Source organism: Ostrinia nubilalis, chromosome 10, assembly GCF_963855985.1.
Source record: "Ostrinia nubilalis chromosome 10, ilOstNubi1.1, whole genome shotgun sequence".
Taxonomy (NCBI): domain Eukaryota; kingdom Metazoa; phylum Arthropoda; class Insecta; order Lepidoptera; family Crambidae; genus Ostrinia; species Ostrinia nubilalis.
In genome coordinates this window covers 8,193,154-8,216,549 of record NC_087097.1, presented here as the reverse complement: position 1 = coordinate 8,216,549, position 23,396 = coordinate 8,193,154, and the positions used below count along the sequence as shown (strand labels likewise).

Here is a 23,396-nt window from a genome sequence, read left to right as displayed (position 1 = left end):
ACACTAATGAAAAGGTTACTTTTAGGTGATTTTTCAGAAATTGTAGAATTAACTTTTACAGGTTATTCAGTTAAAAATATTAATAGTGACAATTTAAAAATGATGTCATAAACTGCATTTAAACATGAATTTGATTTATTATTTGTTAAAGACAATGAGTTTTAGCGAATGTTATTCGATAATGAAACGCAAATCCATGAAACGGTTTTATACGACCGGTCACTTTTCGGTCTTCATGATTGGAATGGTCAAAATTTCGAATTTAGGTAAACGATTGATGATCAATTGTATTCATTTTCCATCCATGAACAACCTTACACAATCGCTCCGCACCCCCCCCGCACCCCCCCCCCCCCGTATGAAGGTTACTTTTTATTCAAAAAGGTTACTTTTTTTTATATTTCTGGTTCTTTTTGGAAAGACCCGACTGGCAACACTGGGTTTTATATTGCTTGCTCGCTCGCGAAAAAGGACGCCGCAAGACTTGTATTGTATTAAAAGATATAATTTAATGCGTATTTGTTACAAGAAAAGAGTTTAAAATGTAAATGTCGTGTTCAATATAAAAATGGTGTTATTTCCGTGTTGTGAAGTTACAATAATTGTTAAATTATCTTATTCCAGGGCTCGGAATAAGTCGCCTACTGCGACATCGGATAAGGATAAAAAGAAGCCAAAGGAGGCAAAAAAGAAGAAAGGAGACTCGGGATCAAGTAGTAGCGATACCAGTGGCAGGTAATTGTCCAAGTTTTATTATGAAATCAAGTCTAAAACACCACGTATAGGTTATACCGCGTACAGCCATTACCGTCGAGCTGCTACTATCCTATACCGTGGTATTATCATATTGATTTGTTTATCCGTTACTTCACTAATAGTCCAACAATAGCGATTTCTGTTTCAACTCTATATTATTATGGGTTTTATGTTTTTTTTTTTTTTTAAATTATAGCCTATTGTTAATTCTATGATTTAGTAATGTGTAAACAATAAACTTCACAAACGATTTTTCCATGAGTCATACACTTTCACATTATAATATCAAGATGAATTGTTCACAAATTTATGTAAAAAAATTCTATCTTTTAAATATTTTTACAGTTTTGCCTAAATCATGGCTCATTGGATCACCACTGTTGAACTATGTGCACGTCATGACACTAGGCGTAATAGTTTTGGGGTGTATTGGAAATCTCACCATTTGATCGGTTAATTTTCATGCTATGATGTATCATGTAATTGTATCAATCGCAGCTCATCGGAGAGCAGTTCGTCGCGGTCTTCGTCGCGCTCGTCGTCAAGCAGCTCGGGCAGCTCATCGCGCTCGTCGTCGTCGTCCAGCTCGTCCAGCTCCAGCAGCAGCAACAACGATCGCTCCAGGTTGAAGAAGAAGTACGTACAATTCAAGTGTATAATACTATATTTTTATGCTTCAGTTATTTAACCAATTTTTATCAAATTAGGTATTGTTTCTGTTAATTGTAAAAGGTGTAATTAATTTGTAAAATTTTAATCACAGGTTTTTCAGCTCTTAGTTTGTCTTGATTTGAACTATAAACTTAGGTATTACCAATAGTATAATTTTGTATGTGAATGTACTAATGAATGATTTCTTCGAAGTGTTACTAAGTCAAAAAAATCAAAAGGTTCTAAAAAAGAAAAAAAAAGTATGTGTCAACACTAGAACTCTGATAATATGTAAGCTCCTATGTTTATAAATTTTTAGGCTATCTCCACACAAAAGTCCACTCAAGGATCGCCGTGGGGAACCTGACAAGGACAGGGAAAAGCTAAGGGATCGCTCACCATTGAATGACAAAAAGAAAATATCAGCGCCATCTAATGATGCCAAGAGCAAGGACAAACATGAAAGGTAACTGTCACAGTTGTTATGGTTGTCTTTGTTGTTGAATTGGTTGCTGTTTCTATTTATCTTTATTTAAATATTGTTCCAAGACAACATAATAATATTGTGATCTAACAGATACGCAGTTATTAACCATTTCAAATGTATATGCTTTTGAATTTATTCAACCCATCTAATCTTATAAAAATAACTTTCCAGGTCTCCGGGCAGAAAAAAACGTGAACGCTCACCGCCACCACGCCCTACACGTATACACATCGGTCGTCTAACGCTAAATGTAACAAGAGACCATATACATGAAATATTTTCAACTTACGGCACAGTGAAAACTGTCGAGTTCCCTATGGACAGACTGCATCCTCATAATGGACGTGGACATGCATATGTGGAGTTCACCAATCCGGATGAAGCAGAAAATGCCATGAAGCACATGGATGGAGGTATGTAGATAATAACTGCAGTATAATAATATTTATTTCAACCTTTGTACGCCTAAGTACTGATTAGGTCATCCTAATGAGGCATGAGACAATGACTTTCACATTGTTGTCTGGAATCTCAGCTTATGTCTGGTTAAAAAAAAACTTTTATTTTAGTCCCACTCAAACCTCTCCTTTGAGACGTGCAGGGTTTATGCTTTTTACACTTCATAACCCAACATTACATTCTTGGTATTGACAAATATTGCTAAATTGCCTTTCCACGACATTTTGTTTTGTAAGATTTCTTTCCAGAAGTGTAACTGCAAGTGTTTTTAAGCAGTTTCTCTCGTATCTTTTGTAAAAAACTTTATTTAATATGTTTGATTATCGCCAGGTCAAATCGACGGGCAGGAGATCACGGCGGCGCCCGTGCTGGTGCCGTCGCGGCCGCGCCGGCCGTCGCCGCGCCCGCCGCCGCCGCGACACGCGCCGCCTCGTCGCCACTCGCCGCCACGGTAAATAAACTGCTTTAAGTTTCATAAATAGGCTTTTAAGCCCGTGCTAATTGAAAAAGCCTATCTTCTTAACATACATCGCGGGCGTCAAGCCATAAGGGCGTATAAGCAATACTAGGGGTATTGCATAAACGGCTTGACTGACGCCCGTGACATGTTATAAATATTTTTCAGTACGTTTTAAATAAAAAATGTCTAATGTGAATGGTTCTTCCAGTAGTCTAGGCTATGCGCCGACGCGTCGTATTTTGCGTTACCCATCACGCAAATTGCAATTTTATTTTGTTTTTGCTGTCACACATTTTAGTTCTTGTGTTACCATTTAGTGTGTTCTGGATAGGATTTTTGCAGATGATAGGGAAATAAAGGTAAAGGACAAAAAATCCCAATGGATCGACGTGCACTACGCCTAGGCTTGGGTCTGCACAAGATATTGTGTCTTACTATTTACGAATTTAATTTTAGACTCGAATGCTTCAAGATGGGCCCAGCCGTATTATCAATAGACAAGGGGGCATAGTGTGTAATTACGTCAAACGCATTCGTGTTAACTACTGCGTAAAAAAGTGACAATTAAAATATAGATGACCCACGCTGAACTGTCCCACCAAACTCAATGACAGGGGGGCGCTACCATCGTTCAACTATATGGTTTTCAACATGGCAAAAATCGGAACCAGCGATCCGGTATTGACGGTGGCGCCCCACTGTCAATGTCATGGATAGGACAGTTCAGGTTCAGTATTTTGGAACTATAGACGGATTATGCAGCGCCCCTAGCGGAAACTTTCAAGAACTAAAATCTTCATTATATTTTTTACGCGCTTGCTAGTGACGACGTTTGATGTAAACTTTCAATAAGCCCTCATATATTTTTTAACGCAGTCGATATCGAATGCGTTTGATGTAAACTCACACTACGCTACGCCTCAAGGATGGTGCTAATGTGTTCCGTGGTGCAGGTACCGGCGGCGCAGCCCGCCGCCGCGCCGCCGCTCGCCGCCGCGCCGCCGCCGCTCGCGCTCGCGCTCCCCGCGCGCCGCGCCGCGCCGCCGCAGGTCCAGGTCCTCCTCCTCCTCTTCCCGCTAAGCCCCCGCCGCACACGCTACACGCTACACCTCACGCACTCACGCTCACACACATACACGTTATACGTTACACGTTCCGGAAACCACGGGAGGTAAGTATGACCGACCCCCGTTTCCTAAACTTAGTACTTAGCGCTTTGGCCAGGTGAGTATACTTTTGTAGAGGATGATGACTGGGTAATGAAATCGAAATTCTATTTAGCGTCAGACAGACAATAAAAAAATATTGGACACGTATTTTTTATTTTATTTTTCATAATCGAATAATTATTACAGAATTTTATATTGAGTTGAAATGTCGCGTGACGTCACTTCTAAGTAAAAAATCTACATAGGCGTGACGTAACGCGCCATTTCAACTCGATGTAGCACTGTTATTATTTAATTATAAAAAAAAATACGAGTTTAATATTTTCGAATTAGGTATCTGTCTAACGGACAGAAAATTGAAATTTTGTCATCTAGCCTAACCCGAATACCGTGATCTAACGAGATGTTTCTTGTTATAAAAGCTTGCAAAACGGGAACTGAGTGGTGCGGAGTGACGCGGACGCGAGTCCGGCGATAGACCGAACAGTGAAGTGCTTTGTAAACGTCACACGATTCCATTTGTAGTCTTATGGACACTGACTTTGTTAATAAATAATTGTAATGAGAACTTTATCTTTTTATTTCAATCCCAGATCACAAAATCCTGTCCCCTTTATTATTATAATTAATATTAATATTTAAGTTATTCTAATGAGCATAAAAACACATGTAGTTACTTTGAAGAATCTATTTCAAAAACATTTTACACTATAAATAATAACAATAGAAAATGCTCAACAAAATTATGTTTTATCACCAATAATCTTACAGTATGTTTGATAGTCTGTAACCAACACTTTTCCTTTATAAAGAAAGTTTTGATCTAATGAAGGAAATTCTTGAGGTGTTCTGAAAATCATACAAATATACATGTTAATTTTCAATTAAATATGGCAATCAAACATAATTCTTTGAAAGATATTACTCACGGATACTGAATTTTCATATTCTTTGGTCCTCTGACTGGATTCCAAGCAGACACTGGATTTTTGTTGGCCAACATTAGCCCAGCTACTGCTGTGTATAAGCCATATTCTTGACACATCTTTTCCTGTAAACGAACAAAGTGATATTGAAGGTCTATTCCACTTTAATCACCTGTTATTTATAATCACCCAGGAAATCACCCACATCACAATGTAGTGGAGCATACACAAACAACCCACAAGCAATACACTCAAGTGGTTTTTTACAATATGATTGTTTGAGAATATACTTTACACGAAAACTACTGGACGGATTTTGGTAAATAGCAATGATATAGTATAGTTAGAATATAATTTCTATTTTTATCGAATTCTACAAAATTCAAGAAAAAATATATACTATACCCTCCACTCAGCAAGCATGTAGTCAGAATCACTGAGAATAGATGCAGCTTTTTCCACCTGATCTGCGCTGGAAAAGTGCGGTAGGTAGTTTTCTTCTAGGAAATTAACAAACGAAATTGGATTGCTCAAGAACTGCTCAACAACGTCGCACGGTGAATGAGACAGCCTTTGTTTACCGTTATCTACAACAACTGAAATAAAAGGTAAATGGTTAGTCATTTGGGAAACTGGTAAAAAAGTACTTTCTTGATTCTTCTACATGTTTTTTTCCATTACCTTTTGGATTTAACACTCTTCCAACACCATGTAAAATGCTTACTGTTTGGTCTTTGCCCAAGGACATAAATTTACTGGAAGCTGTTTTTTTCTTCTTAGGTGCTTTACTTTTACTTTCCTTCTCAATAATCATGCTAGTTTCTAACTTACAACTACTTCCTGTGAAATAAAATTAATTCATTATTTAGTTTACTTCACTGTACATATGAACAAACCCAATGCAGATTGAAAGAGTAGGCATTCTATATTATAATATATTTAATTCTGTTTTATTAATTTTCATTACCTTTTAAAGATGCAAAATGTAAATTTAAAACTGCAGATCTGACATCTCCAGCTGAAGAGTTGACTACACACTCAATCATGTCTGCTGTTGGTACATTGTAAACTGAAGTGTACTTTTTGCTTATTATTTCTGACACTCTTTTAAGAGCTGACCTTAATCCTGTCACCGAGACACTGTTGAACCTAAAATATAAATATGTATTAAGTTAAAGTGGAAAGATGTTAGATCAATTTTAAGCCATAAATTAGTATGTTAACTTGTATACTTACGATATATGATTGATTTGAAATTGTTCTTTAAGACTTGGTGTAAATAAACTGATTGAAGTATTTTTGCCATCTGTATGGGATTCAGAACATATCATCACTAGAGGTGACTTCGCTCTGTGTTTGTATTGCCTGAAAGAAAATAATTTCATGATTATGAGATGAGAAAAACTTACTGTTTACAGAAGCAGCATCCAAACAAATTTTAAATAATTCAGAAAATAAAATTTCTTATATGACTTACAGGAGTACATCTGAGAATTCTGTAGGAGTTCTTAAAAATGTGTTTGGAAAGTCCTCTACCAAAACTAGCTTATTCTGATTATTATCTAATAGAGATGTAAAATTGGCAGCATTAATAATGAAGTCTAGAAACTTTGTGGACTGCTTCTCTCTGTATTCAAATTCTCCTGAAAAATAAATACATCAGAGTAGTGTTTAGGTAGTTGATAATTTAAATGTTGTTTATCATTATTAATATTATCACAAACCATTGTCTGAAGGTATATCAATATCAAGAGGAGTTATCCATTCTGTTACTTTAATATTATTTTTCTTTGCTATAGTATGGACAGTTATTGTTTTCCCACAACCCACAGGACCAGTTAGAAGTAACACATCACTGTTATTATGGGCACAAGCAGCTCTTAGCCACTCTTCGACTTCTTGTACTTTTTTATTGTGAACAGCCAAATCTTCAGGTAATACTGGATCAAAGTTTTTCATCCAATCTTTGTGGTTCACTTGCAATAAGTTGGTATTGTTGTTAGTAGTTGAAATGAAAGTGTTCTGCAGCAAAATAAAACGAATTTATTACATTTTAAAATGTATATGTAACGCCATATTTCAAAAATTCTACTGCAAGTAGAAGAATTAACTTGTACTACAAGGGTCAAGTGATGTAAGTAAAGCACAGATATGGATAATCCATATCTGTGAAGTAAACTATCTGCTGCACAGCAGCAACTTATTGATTACAATGATTCAGCAAACTTATGTCTTACCACATTTTTCGAAGGTGATTGGGATGATTTAGAAGTTTCTTTGCGAGGTTTCTTACGCTGAGGTGGCTCATTTTCATCGAAATCAAATGTAGGCTTGAACCACTTTCGTTCCTGTAAATGAAAATGTTTTCAGGAAGCAAGTGCATATCAGATTAACAACACTCCTATCTACTACATCGAGTTTTAATCACAGAATAATTTGTACTTAATACACAAACAAGAGGACATTTTATTAAATGCATGTACCTACTTACCTTTTTCAAATTGGACATATCAATCTTATGGAAATACGATTGATAATCGTGTTTCTTTTTATTGTTTTGTTAGCTATTACTTGAGTTGTTTGAGCGCAAATCGTGGTTGACGCACAAAGCACTGCAAGCAAGCTGAGGACGAAACAGAGGCACAGAAAAGAAACCAACAAACAAACAACCTGCTGTGCAACAACAACACCACAGCTGATTATTGTCAAAAATGACATCTCTTGCTTGACAGGACAGCAGATGTCAGTCATTCATTAAATACCATGGGCCGGGCATACCTATAAAATAAACGTGCTTGGCACATACACGATTTGGGAAAAGAGCATGGCCGTATGTTTTTTTACTCGAGATATTCTAAAAAGCTTCCTTTATTGCAGTCATGTTTCTTTTCCAAATCGTGTATTTACCGAGCACGCTTTAGATAGTTGGCATGAAAATTTTGCCAGAATGTGTCGATCTTGTATGAAATTTTTAAGAAGGTCAATAGGGCCTTTCCTTTTTGTGCACAGATTATGTAGTAGACAGACATGCTTTTGTGACTGTTTGTGACGATAGTAAAATTTTGTAGGATCTGATAAACTTTGGCATATTGCAAGGTAATTTTAATTAATTTCAAAGCTTTAATAAATCAATTTAATTTTTTCATAAACGTATTATAATAGTTCACTGGTTGTTAATTAAAATAATTTACTGTAGTTTGTATCAAAGTTTGTATTGTTATGTGTCAAATAAAAAAATATCTTCGTAAATGTCCTCACAATTACGTAAATTTTACAAATACGTTTTGCCGTAAGTTTTAAGTGTATTTTAATCATTTTCTTCCCCATAAATGCAATAAATTTGTAAGTGTCTCTTCTAAATTGTGTTTTGTGAATACCTGGTAAATAGTTTTATTAAAACATACGCAGTTGTTATTATTGACATAAATTTTCTTGCAGGTTAAAATGTTGGCAATCAAAACCTTAGGAGCTTCGGTTCCTAGCACTGCGCTCTCGGTGTTAAAGAAAGGAGCATTTGCCCCGGTATTAGATCAAGTGAGGCAAACACATTTGCCTGCACCAAAGCCCAACGAAAAGCGCTTGTACTCTCCTTTTCAAGATGCCACAAATATGGCTGAATATGCTGTAGCGCGTCTTGATGATTTACTGAATTGGGGAAGAAAAGGTTCTATTTGGCCTATGACCTTTGGGCTTGCTTGTTGTGCCGTAGAGATGATGCACTTTGCTGCTCCACGTTACGATATGGACAGGTAGGTAGTAAGTACAAACACTTAAATCTAAGTTTTAAAGTAAACACCACTAGTGCTAGAACCCTAGTTTTATAAGAAAAACACTAGGACTGTGATACTATTATTGATTTTGAGTGCTACAACCTCTCAATATTAGCCTCTATAGGCTCCAACTAATTATTTATTTTGTAAAGGTCCATATTTGATGTGTAGCCAGTGTTGCGCGTGAAAAATATGACTACTGCTATTATTCCGTTTGCTTACTACTATTATTCCATTTGCTCAACTCCACTTCAAGAAAAACACGCCCAAACCCCAATGCAAAGAAAGCAACATGTGATCAAGACTGAAATACAAAGTATACATTTTTTACAGATATGGTGTAGTTTTCCGTGCATCTCCACGTCAATCAGATGTAATGATTGTTGCTGGCACACTTACCAACAAAATGGCCCCTGCTCTCAGAAAAGTGTATGACCAAATGCCTGATCCACGATGGGTTATATCTATGGGTAGCTGTGCAAACGGTGGTGGTTACTACCATTACTCTTATTCAGTTGTAAGGTAAGCCACTTTCTTCCTTTTACCCAACCCATTAGCCAAGATTCTGATCAGTTTCTCAAAAATAAAAATAAACTAAGTTTGATAGAAAAGTACCATGTTGTTATGTCCACAGCCTTGACTTCAATAAAACTTATCCTGGATATTGAAAATAAGAATTATTATTCTTCTGCTTTTAAAGCAGACTGCTTTACTACTCGAAATATAATTTCTGTACATTTGTTTCAGGGGTTGTGATCGAATCGTACCTGTTGATATTTATGTACCAGGCTGTCCACCAACAGCTGAAGCTTTGCTTTATGGTGTTCTCCAACTACAGAAAAAGGTCAAAAGAATGAAGACTATACAAATCTGGTACAGGAAGTAATAATTCAAATGGAAATAAATCAAGTAATATGAGTAGCTCTTCTTTCATTATTTATATTAGTAATGTCTCAATATCCCTAAAGCAATAGAAATATAATGTAATTTAAGCATCACTACTGTTTTATTTTATGTCTAAAATAGATTTTACTTAGGTTATAATAGTAGGCAACAATTTATGCACCACATGACACTCGTAGTATGAGAGGGGACCGTAAGATTCCCTATGTCACTTGATACTAAGATAAGCTCCATGGCACACATTTAGAAAAGTTGTGACGAGCTTGGAACAATTAATTAATGAACACCTTAGTTAAATCATAGAATTTCTGAAAAACTGGCATTAAAATCGGACTTGAAACAAAAAAGTTTAAAGTTACAAGCGTGACGTCAAATATCACCCGCCCGTAGTAACTTGTATGGGACTCTGCGTGTCGTTTCTAACCCTATATTCCCAGTCGCCCCCGCGGGGATTGCCACCGGAGACAAATGGGAATAAAAATTCCCAGTCGCCACCGGCGGTGACTGAGAAGTCATTGCCCCCACTTCAGTTTTGCTATACAGGGCTTTCTTTCTTGTGAATAATATATTAATAAGGAAATTTATTCTAAACCTGCATCTATGTAATTAATTAGATGATAACATTCAAATCAAAATAAAGTTTCCAACATAGACTTTGTTATTTTACCTTTTAACATTGAGTTATAATGTACTACGTACTAGAGAAGACATGTCAACTAGACTGTTTCTGGCACGCAAACAGGTCCATGGACCGAAATTCAATTAGTATGTGCTCAGCGGTTGCTGTGACAACACGCTTGAGTGCAGTTTTGTTTTTTGAAATATGCCATCCTATAGACGAAAATACTGTTCAAATAACTCCAGATACATATTAAGTAAAAATCAAGGAATGACTTTTTACCATTAAGTTGTACATTTATGCACTTTAAAACACTAATTTAATTTTAATTTGTTAATTACAAGGCGTCACCGCGGCGGCAGCCATTTTACGAAAATTTCAAAGAATAAAATTCGCAGACTTGACACTGACGCATAAATTAGTATACGAAAGGAAGGTTAAATACAGCAATAAAAAGATTTTTTTAAAGATTATAAGCACTTTGTATTGTACAAATTACTAATAGTCCCGTCCAGCCCCTTGTGTCAAGCTAAATAAGCTTGGGTTACGGGTGGGCTCACACAATAGTCGTGCGGCATCATGGATCAAACTTGTTTGAATCTCACTGCTGTTGTTCGTATGCGACTGGTTAGTTAGTAAATCACCCTAATTATTGACACCTAGCTCACGAGATAGGCTAAAATTATAATAATTGTACAGTGTGTCTGGTCACCAGTGTCCGACCCGTTAGGGCGCAATAAATGATCAATTTAATCGACAAATCCAGTATTAAAAAATTACAGCTATATTAATTTTTTTGGTTTCTGAGTCCGGATGGATTCATTTATTTACCAAATCTACCGATGTACAGGACCTATGAGTATAAAAGTGATTCGTTCGACAGCTGAAAAAGTAAGCAATACGTTGTCATCAAAAGCTTCCATTTAAATTTCTTAGAAACACTTGAACGTAAAAAAAATGATGCTTCTTTTTAGATTTTTCAATGTTACAAAAAACTAGAAAGTTTTACATTTTTAGATGCACTAAGTCATTACCTAAAAACTGATATACCTTGGCTTTAAATCAACTAGTCTAGGTGCTAGCTACCCAGGAGATGCAGCGGTGAAAAGGAGAGGTGGGAATAGTCCCGTAACTTCTACCTCACAGCTATTATACGTGTACTCAACCACTGAGATAGTTAACAATAGAGACAATAAAATAACTGAAAGTTTCTGACTTTCAGTTATTTTATTGGTTCTGGAATAAAGGCGTGGGTCATCCCTAGCTTTGTTCCTACCGTGACGAGTGGGAATTTTTCTAAAATCTCAAGATGGACTGACTGAAGATAGCAGGAAGACGCTGGGTGCAGGCCACTATCAACTGGGCGATGTGGAAATCATTAGAGGAGGCCTTTGTTCAGCAGTGGACGTCCAGTAGCTAAAATGATGATGACGATGTTTCCTTACAGTATCCAATTCCATAGGCAGAAACTAAACGTAAACGAAGTGTCGCCTCTGTAACGGTATCATTATCTATAACTCATAATATATCGTGCGCTGTTGGATGACAGTTTTTAACTAGAGATGGGTAATTTTTTTATCGAATTAGAAAATACCAGTTAACGATTCTCAAGGCGATTATCGATTACATTAGATTTTAATCGGGAAGAAAAATAATTAATGGCTTAAGCATCAGTATGAAGCCCATACGCACTTGTAGCACAAGTAACACGATTAGCCTCAGTCCCCTCAGTTGTGAATTCGGAATCGCCAGTTGTAATTTTAAAATCGCATCACAGAGTGAAGTAACTAACACCAAAAAACGGCAGAGCGAAATGATTTCGAATGTTTCAACTGCTACGTTTTGTCACTTGTCTAGGAGGGCTAATTTTAGTTTAAGGGAGGGGAGCTTAGATTACATTACAGGAAACGCACAATATAATAAAATAAAATAATGTAAGTAGCTGAACCTTTTTGCTATTGAGCACCATGAAAATTTAACACAATTTAGCCGATTTGTTTATTTTCACAATCGATTCACAATGTCTTTGATGAGGCGACCGCAGGAACGTCACTATTCGTGCAATCCTATCAATGAAGTACGACATTTTCAGGTGCAGATTTTATCGCCATAATTAAGAAACTTGATAGTCATGGATTTGACTGACAGCTGTCCTTCAAATTCCCGCCCCGCATCCCGCACTGTACATATTTTGTTCGCGATGTCTGTTCTATACGTAGTAATATTACTTCAATGCCTTTTAAATAATGCGTATCATTATATTATCTGTGGCGTATCTAAATACATAAAAATAATGTAAATATTATGAATAAACATTTTCAACCGACTTCAAATAAGGAGGTTCTCAATTCGACTGTATGTTGTTTTTTTTTTGTATGTATGTTACGCAATTACTCGGGAGACGCCCGGACCGATTCGAGAAATTGGCTTATGAGGGAGGAGAAGTTGCAGCATAATGTGTTTTATATATTTTCTAAAATTATTGAAGTATTTGCGTCTGGTACTCATCATCTCATGTTGCTAAGCTGACCTAGAATGAAACATGTGAACCTCATCCTTTTATTCTCTACAATGGAGAAAGTAATGTACAGCGAAACTGAAGTGGGGGCAATTACTTCCCAGTCCACCGCCGGTGGCGACTGGGAATTTAAATTCCCATTTGCCTTCGGTGGCAATCCCCGCGGGGGCGACTGGGAATATTAGTGTTGTATCATGTTGTACCTATCACCTGTTAAAACTGTAAGACCAAATCATGTTGCTTTGTAATATGGCCATCACACATGGTTATGTAAATAAATATCTTTATCTTTGCCAATGACGTCATAAGATCTCTAACTAGCTTCTATACATAATTTAGGTATCTTTTGAAAATTTTGAAATTAAAGAAAAGCACTGATTGAATTGATAATGCCAAAGATACTGAAATGTGAGAAATAAAAAAACCTTGCATATTCACTATTGGAATTAGGCCCGCCATACACGGACAGCTCGAGCAGTTAGTGATCATTTGATCAACATACACGGACCACTCTTGTAGTCAAGAGTCAACAGCTTGAAGCTGCCAGTGATAACTGCTCGAGCAGTTGGTATTAACTGCTAAACAAATCACAAGCGCGCGCGCCGTGGAATGAAAAAAGTGGGCGGAGGTAACTGCGCGAGAGCTGTCGACAGCTCGAGCAGTCAGTGTATGGCTGGCGACTGCTTGACCGCACGATGAAAATTCACCGTGCTGTCGACCGCCCGAATCAGTTGCAACTGCTCGAGCGGTTCGTGTATGTGCGTCCATAGAACTCAGCAGTTCACTGTGCACTACAGTCGCAGCTTGAAGCTGTCGACCCTGACTGCTTCAAGCGGTCCGTGTTATGCCGGCCTAAGGTTGTGAACTAGTGTTGTCAACTTTTTGGCCACTGGGTGTCACGAACTATTTGACGCTGACTGTACCACTGGCGATTGACATGACCCTACTGTACCATCGGCGACAGTGTTAACTGTCATGTCATCTCGTTCTATCGCAAAGAATCACCTTTTGATGAGAGCGAGAGCAAAAACGGAAATGGATAGTTAACGTGTGGTCGTGTGTACAGTGGTGCCATCCTGGAGAGTGCAAATTCAATTTTCTTCCTACTGCTTCAGAGATCATTTTAGCGCTCACTAGTTGGCGCCACTAGCAAATGAAATTGACCCTACTCTACATTGGCGCCACGGATTACCGTGTTGGCGCCAACTGGTGGGCGCTAAAACGTTCTCACGATGCAACCCCTAAGATAAACGTAACTAACGAAGGGAATGGATGTGAAAAAAAATCTTATTGGTATAAAAATCAAAAGTTTTAATGGTATTTTCTGAATCGCACCAAGCTTTCATTACCTTTTAGTATACAGAATGATTTTGTAAACTATGATACAATTTTCTGACATCCTTTTCGAGATTTAAATGACAATCATCTTGATGTGCCTTATTACAACTGATTCTAATTCAATTTTGTCTGACTCAACGGTTTCAATAGGAATTTAATGGCACATAAGAGTAAATAACAACTTTTTAAATCAATAGCCAAACTTAGTTAATTTTAGATTTTTATTGCTCACATTTTAAAAAAAATGTAGCTAATATACGGATATTTTTTATTAAAATTTCAACATACTGTCGTAATAATTAGATCTATAATACTTGACAACAGACACTACTTTGAAGTCAGACAAAATGTATTTCATGTTACAATAATATCACATACTTTAAATGCATTAAAATGAAATATCAACCACTATTTATAACAGATTGTATTCTTTTAGTTTAACTGATCACTTTCACTATTTAAGGAGTATAAATAAATAAATAAAACTCCACTGGTACAATCGAAAAACCATTATGAGATTTTTAACGGAAGTGTAAATTATAACTCCCAATACAATAATAATTTATGGGATTTTTCTTTTGTATTGACGTTAAATAAACCAATTCTATATTATAACACTAATTTACATACTAATATTTACATTTATTTATAAGTATATATAAATATGTATAATTATATCGATAGCGATTCTGATAATCCTATCCTTCACATAATCAGCAATTTGATGTATAATTAACTAATAATGGTCACAATAACAACTCGATAGATATTTTCAAGTAAATAAACAAGCAGTAGTGTACAGGCCGGCGGCGACGCGCCCAGTCCTCGCCGATATTGCACATGCCGCGCCCGGGCAGACTAGCGAGCGTCGTGCGGCGAGCGACTTACAATAAATAATTCTCTAAACCGATAATGCGAAACGATATACATTACTTTAGTCGTACTCTCACTCGCGACGTCGTTTACACTACTCTATGTACAGACGGAGACGGCGCTCGCGGCGGGCGCTATCATCGCGGCTCCTCCTTCTTGAGCAGGTCCAGCGGCGCCAGCGGGGCCAGCGGCGCCAGGGGCGGCGCCAGCGGCGCGTGCGACAGCGCGCCGTGCGCCAGCGGCAGCCCCGCGTGCAGCCCGCGGTGCAGCAGCGGGCCCGCCTTCAGCTGCTGGTGGTGCGCGTACGCGCTCAGCATCTTGGCGCGGTCCTCCTCCGCGCGGATGGCCGCCTCCACCAGCGGCGCGAAGCGCATGTGCTGCAGCGGGTCGAACGGCCGGTACGGGTCCCACGGCGGCGGCGCGTACGCCGGCAGCGCGGGCGGCGGCCGCGGCGGCTCCTTGCGCTCGTCCTTGCGCTCGGGCTCGGGCGCGCCGTTGCGCAGCGGCGAGCGCGTGCGCGCGCGCTCCAGGTCGCGCTCCCGCTCGCGGGCCTTGCGGCGCTCGCGCTCGTCGCGGTCCCGGCGCTCGCGCTCGTCCCGCTCGCGGCGCGCGCGCTCGCGCTCCTCGTGCTCGCGGCGCGCCTCGGCGGCGGCGGCGGCGGAGACGGGCACGCGCGGGCGCCAGGCGTCGTGCAGCGGCAGCGGCGGGTGGTGCACGGCGTGCAGCGAGGAGGACAGCGCCAGGTCGCGGCCGTAGGGCAGCGGGAAGGCGGCGGGCGCGGCGGGGAAGGCGGGCGCGTAGCGGCCGAAGGGCGACACGCCGGAGACGCGCAGGCGGTCGGGCGCGGGCGGCGCGAGCGGCGCGCCCACGAGCCCGGCGCGCTCGTCGTAGCGCACGCCGAGGTGCGGGTGGTGCAGGTAGGGCGCGGGCGGCAGGTCGTAGGGCGAGCGGTAGGCGGGCGGGGGCGGCGCGGGCGCGGGGAAGGCGCGCAGCTTCTCCTTGTCGGCGGCGGCGCCGGGCGCGGTGCTCGTCCCCGACTTCTCCTTCTGCTGGTGGTTGTAGATCTCCCACGCGATCCTGACGTGCATGGCGTTCCATTTTCCGGTTTTCTGTGGTGACGAAATGTTTATTGTTATCGTTTGTCTCGTCTCGCGAGTGCGGTAATTTAAATTCGATCGATCCGTTTAATAGTTTAACAAAATATTAATAATTCAATAATGGGCATGCATTACGGACTTAATGCTGAAGAGGAAACCTACCGCGGTAGCGGGGCGTGGTGGTGGTTTAGTGGCGGAGTCGCTTGCTGCTGACACTACGGGCTGTTAACATGATGCGTTGCAGGGTTAATGAAAGTGCAACATAAAACATAGGTATTATAAGCTAAAAGCTAGACAGTCTAAGTTAAAGTAACGTGAGAGAGGAAGATTTTATTACACAGAATGAATTAGCTATAACCATTAATATTGAAGTCAACTAAGTAAAATTGCAGGAAGTTGCATTATTTTTTAAAATATTGTATTAGAAATTATAAGACCTCATGCAAGAATACCTGAATTCAATTTAACTGACTCACAAAAATATAGTATTAGAACTAAATTGTCATACAATGATGGGACAATGAATAATTCTAAGTCTACATTGCTATATCTACTAATCAGACATAACAGGATAGAAACCAGTTAGAAGTCCTTCAACGCGCTCTATGCTCATAAATTTAGGCGAAGGCGAAGGAACCCCCTAATTTTAACAAATTTTACATGAAGAGAAAGAGAGAAAAAGACGAGATGATATTAATACAACAAGCTGGCACGAATAGAACAATCTAATACAAGCTTAAATCTGTAAATGTGGAATAGAGTTCCACACAACATGATGTTTGAATCGTGTTGTAGTATAGTTATTGTAAATTACTTATTAATTCGTGACACCTGGTTGGGTTACAGTATTGTTGGTATAAGATTTTTATTAACGATAGATTTCCGAACCAAAGCTGAGAGGAGAGGTTTAGTGTAATTAACGAAATCTGGTTTGGCTTTGGTGGGAACCGGGCCTCAGTTAGGAAGGCACAGTCAGCGTCAAATAGTTCGTAACACCCAAAGTTGCCAAAAAGTTGACAATGCAACCTTATTCCAATTGTAAAAAAGTATTGCGAGCTTTTTGGCTACTTTGGGTGACGCGAACTATTTGACGTTGACTTTACCTCAAGTATAGCCTGACCAGGAACATAAAAACCCTGGCATAGAGGCGCGTCAATTGCATTTGATAGTGCAACACTGAGTACAGTCGTACCTGTGTTAAATTAATAGGCTAACTTTATGTATCAGGATTCAGGATTACGTGCTAATTTGATATTTTCATAAATTAACGAAAAAATATTATTTTAAGTAACCTGATTTAAATAAATTAAATGAAACCATCAATCGAGCTAGTAGAATTTATTTTATTATTCATCAATAATCAAATTCAGAACTTGAATATTCAACTGCAATGTCTGCTCATGAACGCTTCAAACTCGGTACTTCTTTCCCAATCCCATAAAATTCAACACTTAGAAAGTGACAAAAAATTTTAAAATAGGTAGTTGAAACAAACCACAGCTAATTTTCGTAGTGGACTGTACTATACGATAAACATGTCAGTCAATTTGACAACCTTTGTCGGAAACATTATTCAATGAAAATATTGTCGGAACCCTTAGTATTTCTCTTCGACAAATACTTTAACACATTGTGAACCACTTTTCTTTCACGACTATAAAAATATTTTAGCAATTTAATTCATAAAACCAATTGCGCACATTTAAAATAAAGTTTGTTTACACTTTGACAGCAATAGACTGACATGCAAGGTGACATGTCAATGAAGTTTTCAGTTACTGTTGCCATTAAAAGAAATTAGTACCATTAGTTTTCCGCAACATGGCGAGGGTTTTTATGTTCCTGGTCAGGCTATAGTATAATTGTAGTTTTGTTTTTATTAGTGTAATTGTACAGGGTGGAAATGATAAGTGATCTCAGTAATCAGTCAAGTGAGGATCAGTAACCAGTTTTACGATATCTTCTGTAGTTTTTAATATTATGTGGCTGTACCACATGTATGGAAGCTGGAAACATTGAATTTTCAGATAGAGCCAGTTTATTCTGTAACCTATTATTGACATCGTTTGATAGAGCTAATGAAGCACTTTCAGGATCAGTAACTAGTTTTTTTTATATCTTGTATTAGTTTAGAAATAATCGAGTGAGATCACTTATCGTTTCCACCCTGTATTGTGGATAGTTAAAGGTGATATCAGTCAAGTCGTACCTTAGGCGCGTAGCTGGACAGCGGCGCGGGCGGCACGTAGGGCGCCGCGGGATGCAGCAGGCTGGACGAGTACGGGTAGCCGAGCCCTAGCCCCGTGCGGTATAGCGACGGCATCTTGCCCATGTCTTTGAACTGAAACACGAATATAGTTGGTTAGTTTCTTAGATATATAAATTAATAGTTGCGAGGCAACTATTAATTTATATATTCACTGTTATTTACCCCGGATAACCCATTTAGTTCTCAATTAACTGTAAAATGATACTGTAATTTCCTATCGCTTTACTACTTTTCTTTCTTTCTTTCTTTATTTCTTTCTAAAATCTATGGGGGGAAATCGCGTTTTGACAACCCATTTTATATTTATTGATTAGAGACGAGTGAATTACCTATTCGTACAGTATTTACTACTGTTCTAATCTATCTCTTTATGAAGTTCTAGTTAATTGGTGCTCTGATAAAAAGTATGATTCGACCCATTTATTCATCGTATCGAGGTGTAAAGTAATGAACAATGAAGAAACAGCATAATTATTTATCATCGTTTTAGTAGCACACACAAGTCGACTTTCGAATTAAAAAAAAAAAAACAAATAAATAACCCATCAGCGTGCGTACGGATAACGACGTATCTAATTGCATGTCAAGACTTTTAAACTAATTGCCATCAAACTGTTAAAATTACAATTAAAAAAGGCACCGCTAAAATTGTTTTATTGCTTTCACCAATTAGTTCTATAATAGTCTTCAGCCTAAACTTAATTAAAACTCTAGAACAAGCCTGTCCAAGTACACATTGGAATTCCATAAATATTATTTCAAGCAATTAGAAATCTACCTGTATATAAAATATGATTCAATTTGTGTAAGTGGGCCAACAAGTGCCATTAAAATTGTCACATACACGTTGTAAAGTAGGTCATGGAAGGCCACATTTCTTATTTAAGTCTCTGAGCATGTCAACATACCACCAATTTCACGGGCTGCGTATTGATATTACTTTGCACGCACCAAGACAAGGTCAAATAACTAACAATGCCTTTAACATTTGAAGTATTTTTATGTGAATACGAAACAAAACATAATACATACATAGTTTTTGTGATGGATCTCACACCTTTTTTCAAACAACAATATACTTTTATAAAAAGGGAAAGACCTATTATTAGCTATCTATCTAAATTTTATAACTAATATTTTCTTTGTATCGCTGTTGGTTTCTATCTATATAAATGCGAAAGTAACTCTGTTTGTTTGTCTCGTTTTCACGCCTAAACCACTGAACCCATTTTGATGAAATTTGGCATAGAGATAGCTTCGAGTCCCGGGAAAGGACATAGGATAGTTTTTATCCCGGTTTTGGAAACAGGGACGCGTGCGATAAAGTTTTCTGTGACAGACAAAATTCCACGCGGGCGAAGCCGCGGGCGGAAAGCTAGTAAATACAACTAAATACATAAATGAGTTTTTTGTGTTATCTTCTTGATGTCGTTGATTAAAACATTTAATTTTCATTTCCGAAAAGACAAAAAGAACTCACGAGTGGCGCATGCGGCACTAACAGCTGGTGATGCGGGTGGGGCGGCGGCGGCGCGTGGGGCGGGTGGGGCGCGTGGGGCGGGTGGGGCGCGTGGGGCTGGTGGGGCGCGTGCGGCGGGTGCTGGTGCACGTGCGTGTGCTGGTGCTGGTGGTGGTGCAGCTCGGTGCGCACGCCGCCCGCCGCGCCCGCCGCCGCCAGGAAACGGTTGTCGAGCTCGCGCCGCAGCAGGTCTGCGCCCGGGCCTGGGGAATGGCACGAGTTTTAGGCTTGATTTCCTTTTAAGCTGACATCGGTGACCGACGTCAGCGGCGCGCACGATTACACACTAGTTCTATGTCATTATCATAATAATCATCTGCCGCTGACGACGGCGGCAGTGCGGTGCTTCATAGAACATTGTGTTTATTCGTACGCTCGACCGATGTACGCGACCGACGTCAGCGTAGGAGGAAATCAAGGATTAGGCTTGATTTCCTTTTAGGCTGACATCGGTGACCGACGTCAGCGGCGCGCACGATTACACACTAGTTCTATGTAATCATCTGCCGCTGACGACGGCGTTGCAGTGCTTCATAGAACATTGTGTTTATTCGTACGCTCGACCGATGTACGCGACCGACGTCAGCGTAGGAGGAAATCAAGCCTTAGAATCGCTCGCTGATCGTCGGCGTCGACAGATCAATATGTATGTAATTGAGTAATTGAAGGGAACGTTCCTGAGTGACGCTGATCGCTCGGCGCCGACGCTTCATACATTTCGGCTGACAGCGCTGACGGTGAGCGTACATCAGCGTTTTGACAATTTCAATTGACTGCTTTAGTTGTGATAAAAAGAGCTCATATTTCTCTTTCTATTAAGAGATGGGACTGTTTTAATTATCAAGGCAATGCGAATACAAATGCTAATTTGCAACACGTGTAGACACGTGAAGAGTTCATGGAAACAAAGGTTGTAAAAATAATTTAGTAGGTGTATCTTCCTTATCTCATAAAATATCCACAGACTATAGCAATATTGGTTGGTTTCGTCACTAAACTTTAGTGAATGGCAATTCAAATTATGAGTATGTAGTAAAAATGTAATTATTGTTTGAGTTATCTTTGAAATGTCGTTCGTTCGTTCGTTCGTTTCAGCCGAAAGACGTCCACTGCTGGACAAAGGCCTCCCCCAAGGATTTCCACAAAGACCGGTCCTGCGCCGCTTGCATCCAGGTACTTCCCGCGACCTTTACCAGATCGTCGGTCCACCTAGTGGGAGGCCTGCCCACGCTACGTCTTCCAGCTCGTGGTCGCCACTCAAGAACTTTCCTGCCCCAGCGGCCATCAGCTCTTCGAGCTATGTGCCCCGCCCACTGCCACTTGATTTTAGCGATTCTGCGGGCTATGTCAGTCACTCTGGTTCTCCTACGGATCTCCTCATTTCTGATTCGATCACGCAGGGAAACTCCGAGCATAGCACGCTCCATCGCTCTTTGGGTGACCTTGAGCCTTCTTATGAGGCCCATAGTAAGCGACCACGTCTCAGAGCCATACACCATCACTGGCAACACACACTGGTCAAATACTTTTGACTTGAGACACTGCGGTATTTCGGACGTGAGAATTTCGCGAAGCTTCCCGAACGCTGCCCAGCCGAGTTGGATTCGACGATTAACCTCTTTCTCGAAGTTGGACCTACCTAACTGGACTGTTTGTCCCAGGTATACATAATTGTCAACAAGTTCGAGTGTAGTGTCTCCAACCTTCAGAGGAGTGGGTACAACACGGGCATTTGACATAATTTTTGTCTTGTCCATGTTCATTTTAAGACCCACTTGTTGAGAGGCTCTACTGAGGCCATCGAGCATTGTGTTTAGGTCCTCCACGGTCTCAGCCATGACTACGATATCGTCCGCGAAACGAAGGTGGGTGATATACTCGCCGTTGATATTTATGCCGAATCCGCTCCAGTCCAGAAGCTTGAAAACATCTTCCAGGGCGGTGGTGAACAGTTTCGGAGATATGACATCTCCCTGTCTCACCCCTCGCTGCAACTGGATAGGTTTCGAGTTCTGATCCTGGAGGCGGACCGACATTGTGGCGTTTTCGTACAAGCCCTTCAGCGCTTCGATGTATCTATAGTCAATTTGGCACCGTTGGAGAGACTGTTGCACTGCCCAGGTCTCGATCGAGTCGAAGGCTTTTTCATAGTCCACAAACGCCAGACAAAGTGGCTGATTATACTCCTCGGTCTTCTGTATAATCTGCCGTAGCGTATGTATGTGGTCTATGGTACTAAAGCCTTTTCGGAAACCGGCTTGTTCGGGAGGCTGGAAGTCGTCGAGCCTGCGTGCGAGACGATTCGTGATGACTCTCGAAAACAGCTTGTAGACATGGCTCAGAAGTGAGATGGGTCTATAATTTTTCAACAAGGTTTGAAATGTAGACCATTTTAAATTACATTGTGCGACGAGTCATCATGGTAAATTTTTTGTAATCTAGTTTTAGCATCTATGTTATGTTCCTGGTTGTCAAAGAATGTCGTCTTATTGAGCTTATTGTATCTCGTCTCGTATAATGACTCAGTAACACTAAGCGGGAAATTGACCGAGAAGAAACGGGAGAATGTAACACCCTATGGCTGGGTTGCACCTTCTTACTGTAACTTTAACAAACGTCAAAAGTCTGTCAAACTCCATTCAAAAAGCACCGGCTATCGTTATAGTTACCGTTAAAGTTAGGTGGTGCAACTCAGCCCAAGTCTCGATCAATTTTCGGCATAATGTAACCTCGCCATAACGATGTATAATACTCACTAGATTGGAAGAGCGACTCCGCCGAGAAGGGGTTGGGGTTAGGCGGCGCGAGCGGCGCGCCGAACAACGGCGGCGCAGGCGCGAACCCGCTCGATCGCTCCGGGCCTGCGGGCCTGCTGGAAGGAACATGCCCATCACATAACCGTGTAAAAGAACTACATAAACTGTTTAATTGCTATTATTGTTACCCCTTTTAATGCAAATTCATTCTATTCTATGACATGCCTGCTTGAAAAAACATGACCATCATAATCATAGCCATACCTTACAACTTTTGGCCTTTGTCAACTCTAGTAGATTATGTTTGTCGAATAGGAAAACTTATGTTAGTCAAGCTTGTTGCAAATCTTGATGTCGAAGTAATATATTACTCGCGTAAGTGAAACAAAGTTTAAATATTTACGACTTGCTTCAACTTTGTAGTAATGAAAAATTTACTGCATAACAATTTGCACGTAAAAAAGGCGATAATTGTTTGACATTGACATACATCAATGTCAAACAGTAGCTGTATCCGATCGTATACTCACGTTACCCCCCAGTGGGCGGGCGGTTTGGCACTGGAGCTGATGCTTGGCACCGTGGGCACCGGCGCGAGGGAATGCGTCAGGTGAGAGGGCGTGGGCGCAGCCGGCGTGGGCGTGGGCGCCGCCAGCGGAGCGCCCAGCGGTGGGACTAGGGAACTGCTGAGAGGCGCGCTCAGCCCCGATGACAAAGGTGCCTGGAAGTAATGGTTACGGTATTTTTAATTTATGATTAGCTATGAACTTGATATATCTAAAAGACTGATCGTTTTTTCCTGTTCCGCACCATTTCAATGATCACT

The 23,396-nt window shown here is 40.1% G+C and overlaps 4 protein-coding genes across 6 annotated transcripts in view; 2 read left to right on the top strand and 2 right to left on the bottom strand.

Annotated features, from left to right (window-relative positions):
* Positions 1–446: 446 nt before the first annotated feature.
* On the top strand, positions 447–4,550 carry LOC135075561 (RNA-binding protein with serine-rich domain 1-A-like). The gene is made up of 7 exons (XM_063969982.1): positions 447–544; positions 625–735; positions 1,255–1,392; positions 1,727–1,873; positions 2,066–2,307; positions 2,684–2,804; positions 3,767–4,550. Coding segments are annotated over exons 1-7 (888 nt in total). The 5' UTR covers positions 447–542; the 3' UTR covers positions 3,894–4,550.
* Positions 4,551–4,655: 105 nt separating this feature from the next.
* On the bottom strand, positions 4,656–7,697 carry LOC135075101 (cell cycle checkpoint protein RAD17). The gene is made up of 10 exons (XM_063969439.1): positions 7,400–7,697; positions 7,146–7,256; positions 6,633–6,930; positions 6,386–6,551; positions 6,145–6,273; positions 5,876–6,057; positions 5,590–5,748; positions 5,314–5,504; positions 4,912–5,033; positions 4,656–4,831 (listed from the first exon to the last, which is right to left on the bottom strand). Exons 1-10 carry the CDS (start codon positions 7,415–7,417, stop codon positions 4,726–4,728), a joined length of 1,482 nt encoding a protein of 493 aa, XP_063825509.1. The 5' UTR covers positions 7,418–7,697; the 3' UTR covers positions 4,656–4,725.
* Positions 7,698–7,906: 209 nt separating this feature from the next.
* LOC135075108 (NADH-quinone oxidoreductase subunit B 2-like) lies at positions 7,907–9,676 on the top strand. 3 transcript variants are annotated; one of them, XM_063969450.1, is made up of 4 exons: positions 7,907–8,004; positions 8,347–8,657; positions 9,012–9,200; positions 9,426–9,676. In XM_063969450.1, the coding sequence occupies exons 2-4, from the start codon at positions 8,353–8,355 to the stop codon at positions 9,562–9,564; spliced, it is 633 nt and encodes a 210-aa protein (XP_063825520.1). In that variant the 5' UTR covers positions 7,907–8,004; positions 8,347–8,352; the 3' UTR covers positions 9,565–9,676. The 3 variants fall into 3 exon arrangements, with proteins under 3 accessions (XP_063825520.1, XP_063825518.1, XP_063825517.1); XM_063969448.1 differs by lacking the exon at positions 7,907–8,004 and adding an exon at positions 8,099–8,197; XM_063969447.1 differs by lacking the exon at positions 7,907–8,004 and adding an exon at positions 8,143–8,250.
* A 5,390-nt stretch (positions 9,677–15,066) lies between these two features.
* Positions 15,067–23,396, bottom strand: part of LOC135075426 (proline-rich protein 36-like) — a 71,160-nt gene continuing 62,830 nt past the window's right edge. The window contains exons 10-14 of the mRNA XM_063969868.1: positions 23,101–23,291; positions 22,571–22,686; positions 19,776–20,017; positions 18,236–18,367; positions 15,067–16,038 (exon numbers count right to left, since the gene is read on the bottom strand). Coding sequence (XP_063825938.1) covers positions 15,067–16,038; positions 18,236–18,367; positions 19,776–20,017; positions 22,571–22,686; positions 23,101–23,291 — 1,653 coding nt within the window. The remainder of the gene's footprint in view (positions 16,039–18,235; positions 18,368–19,775; positions 20,018–22,570; positions 22,687–23,100; positions 23,292–23,396) is intronic.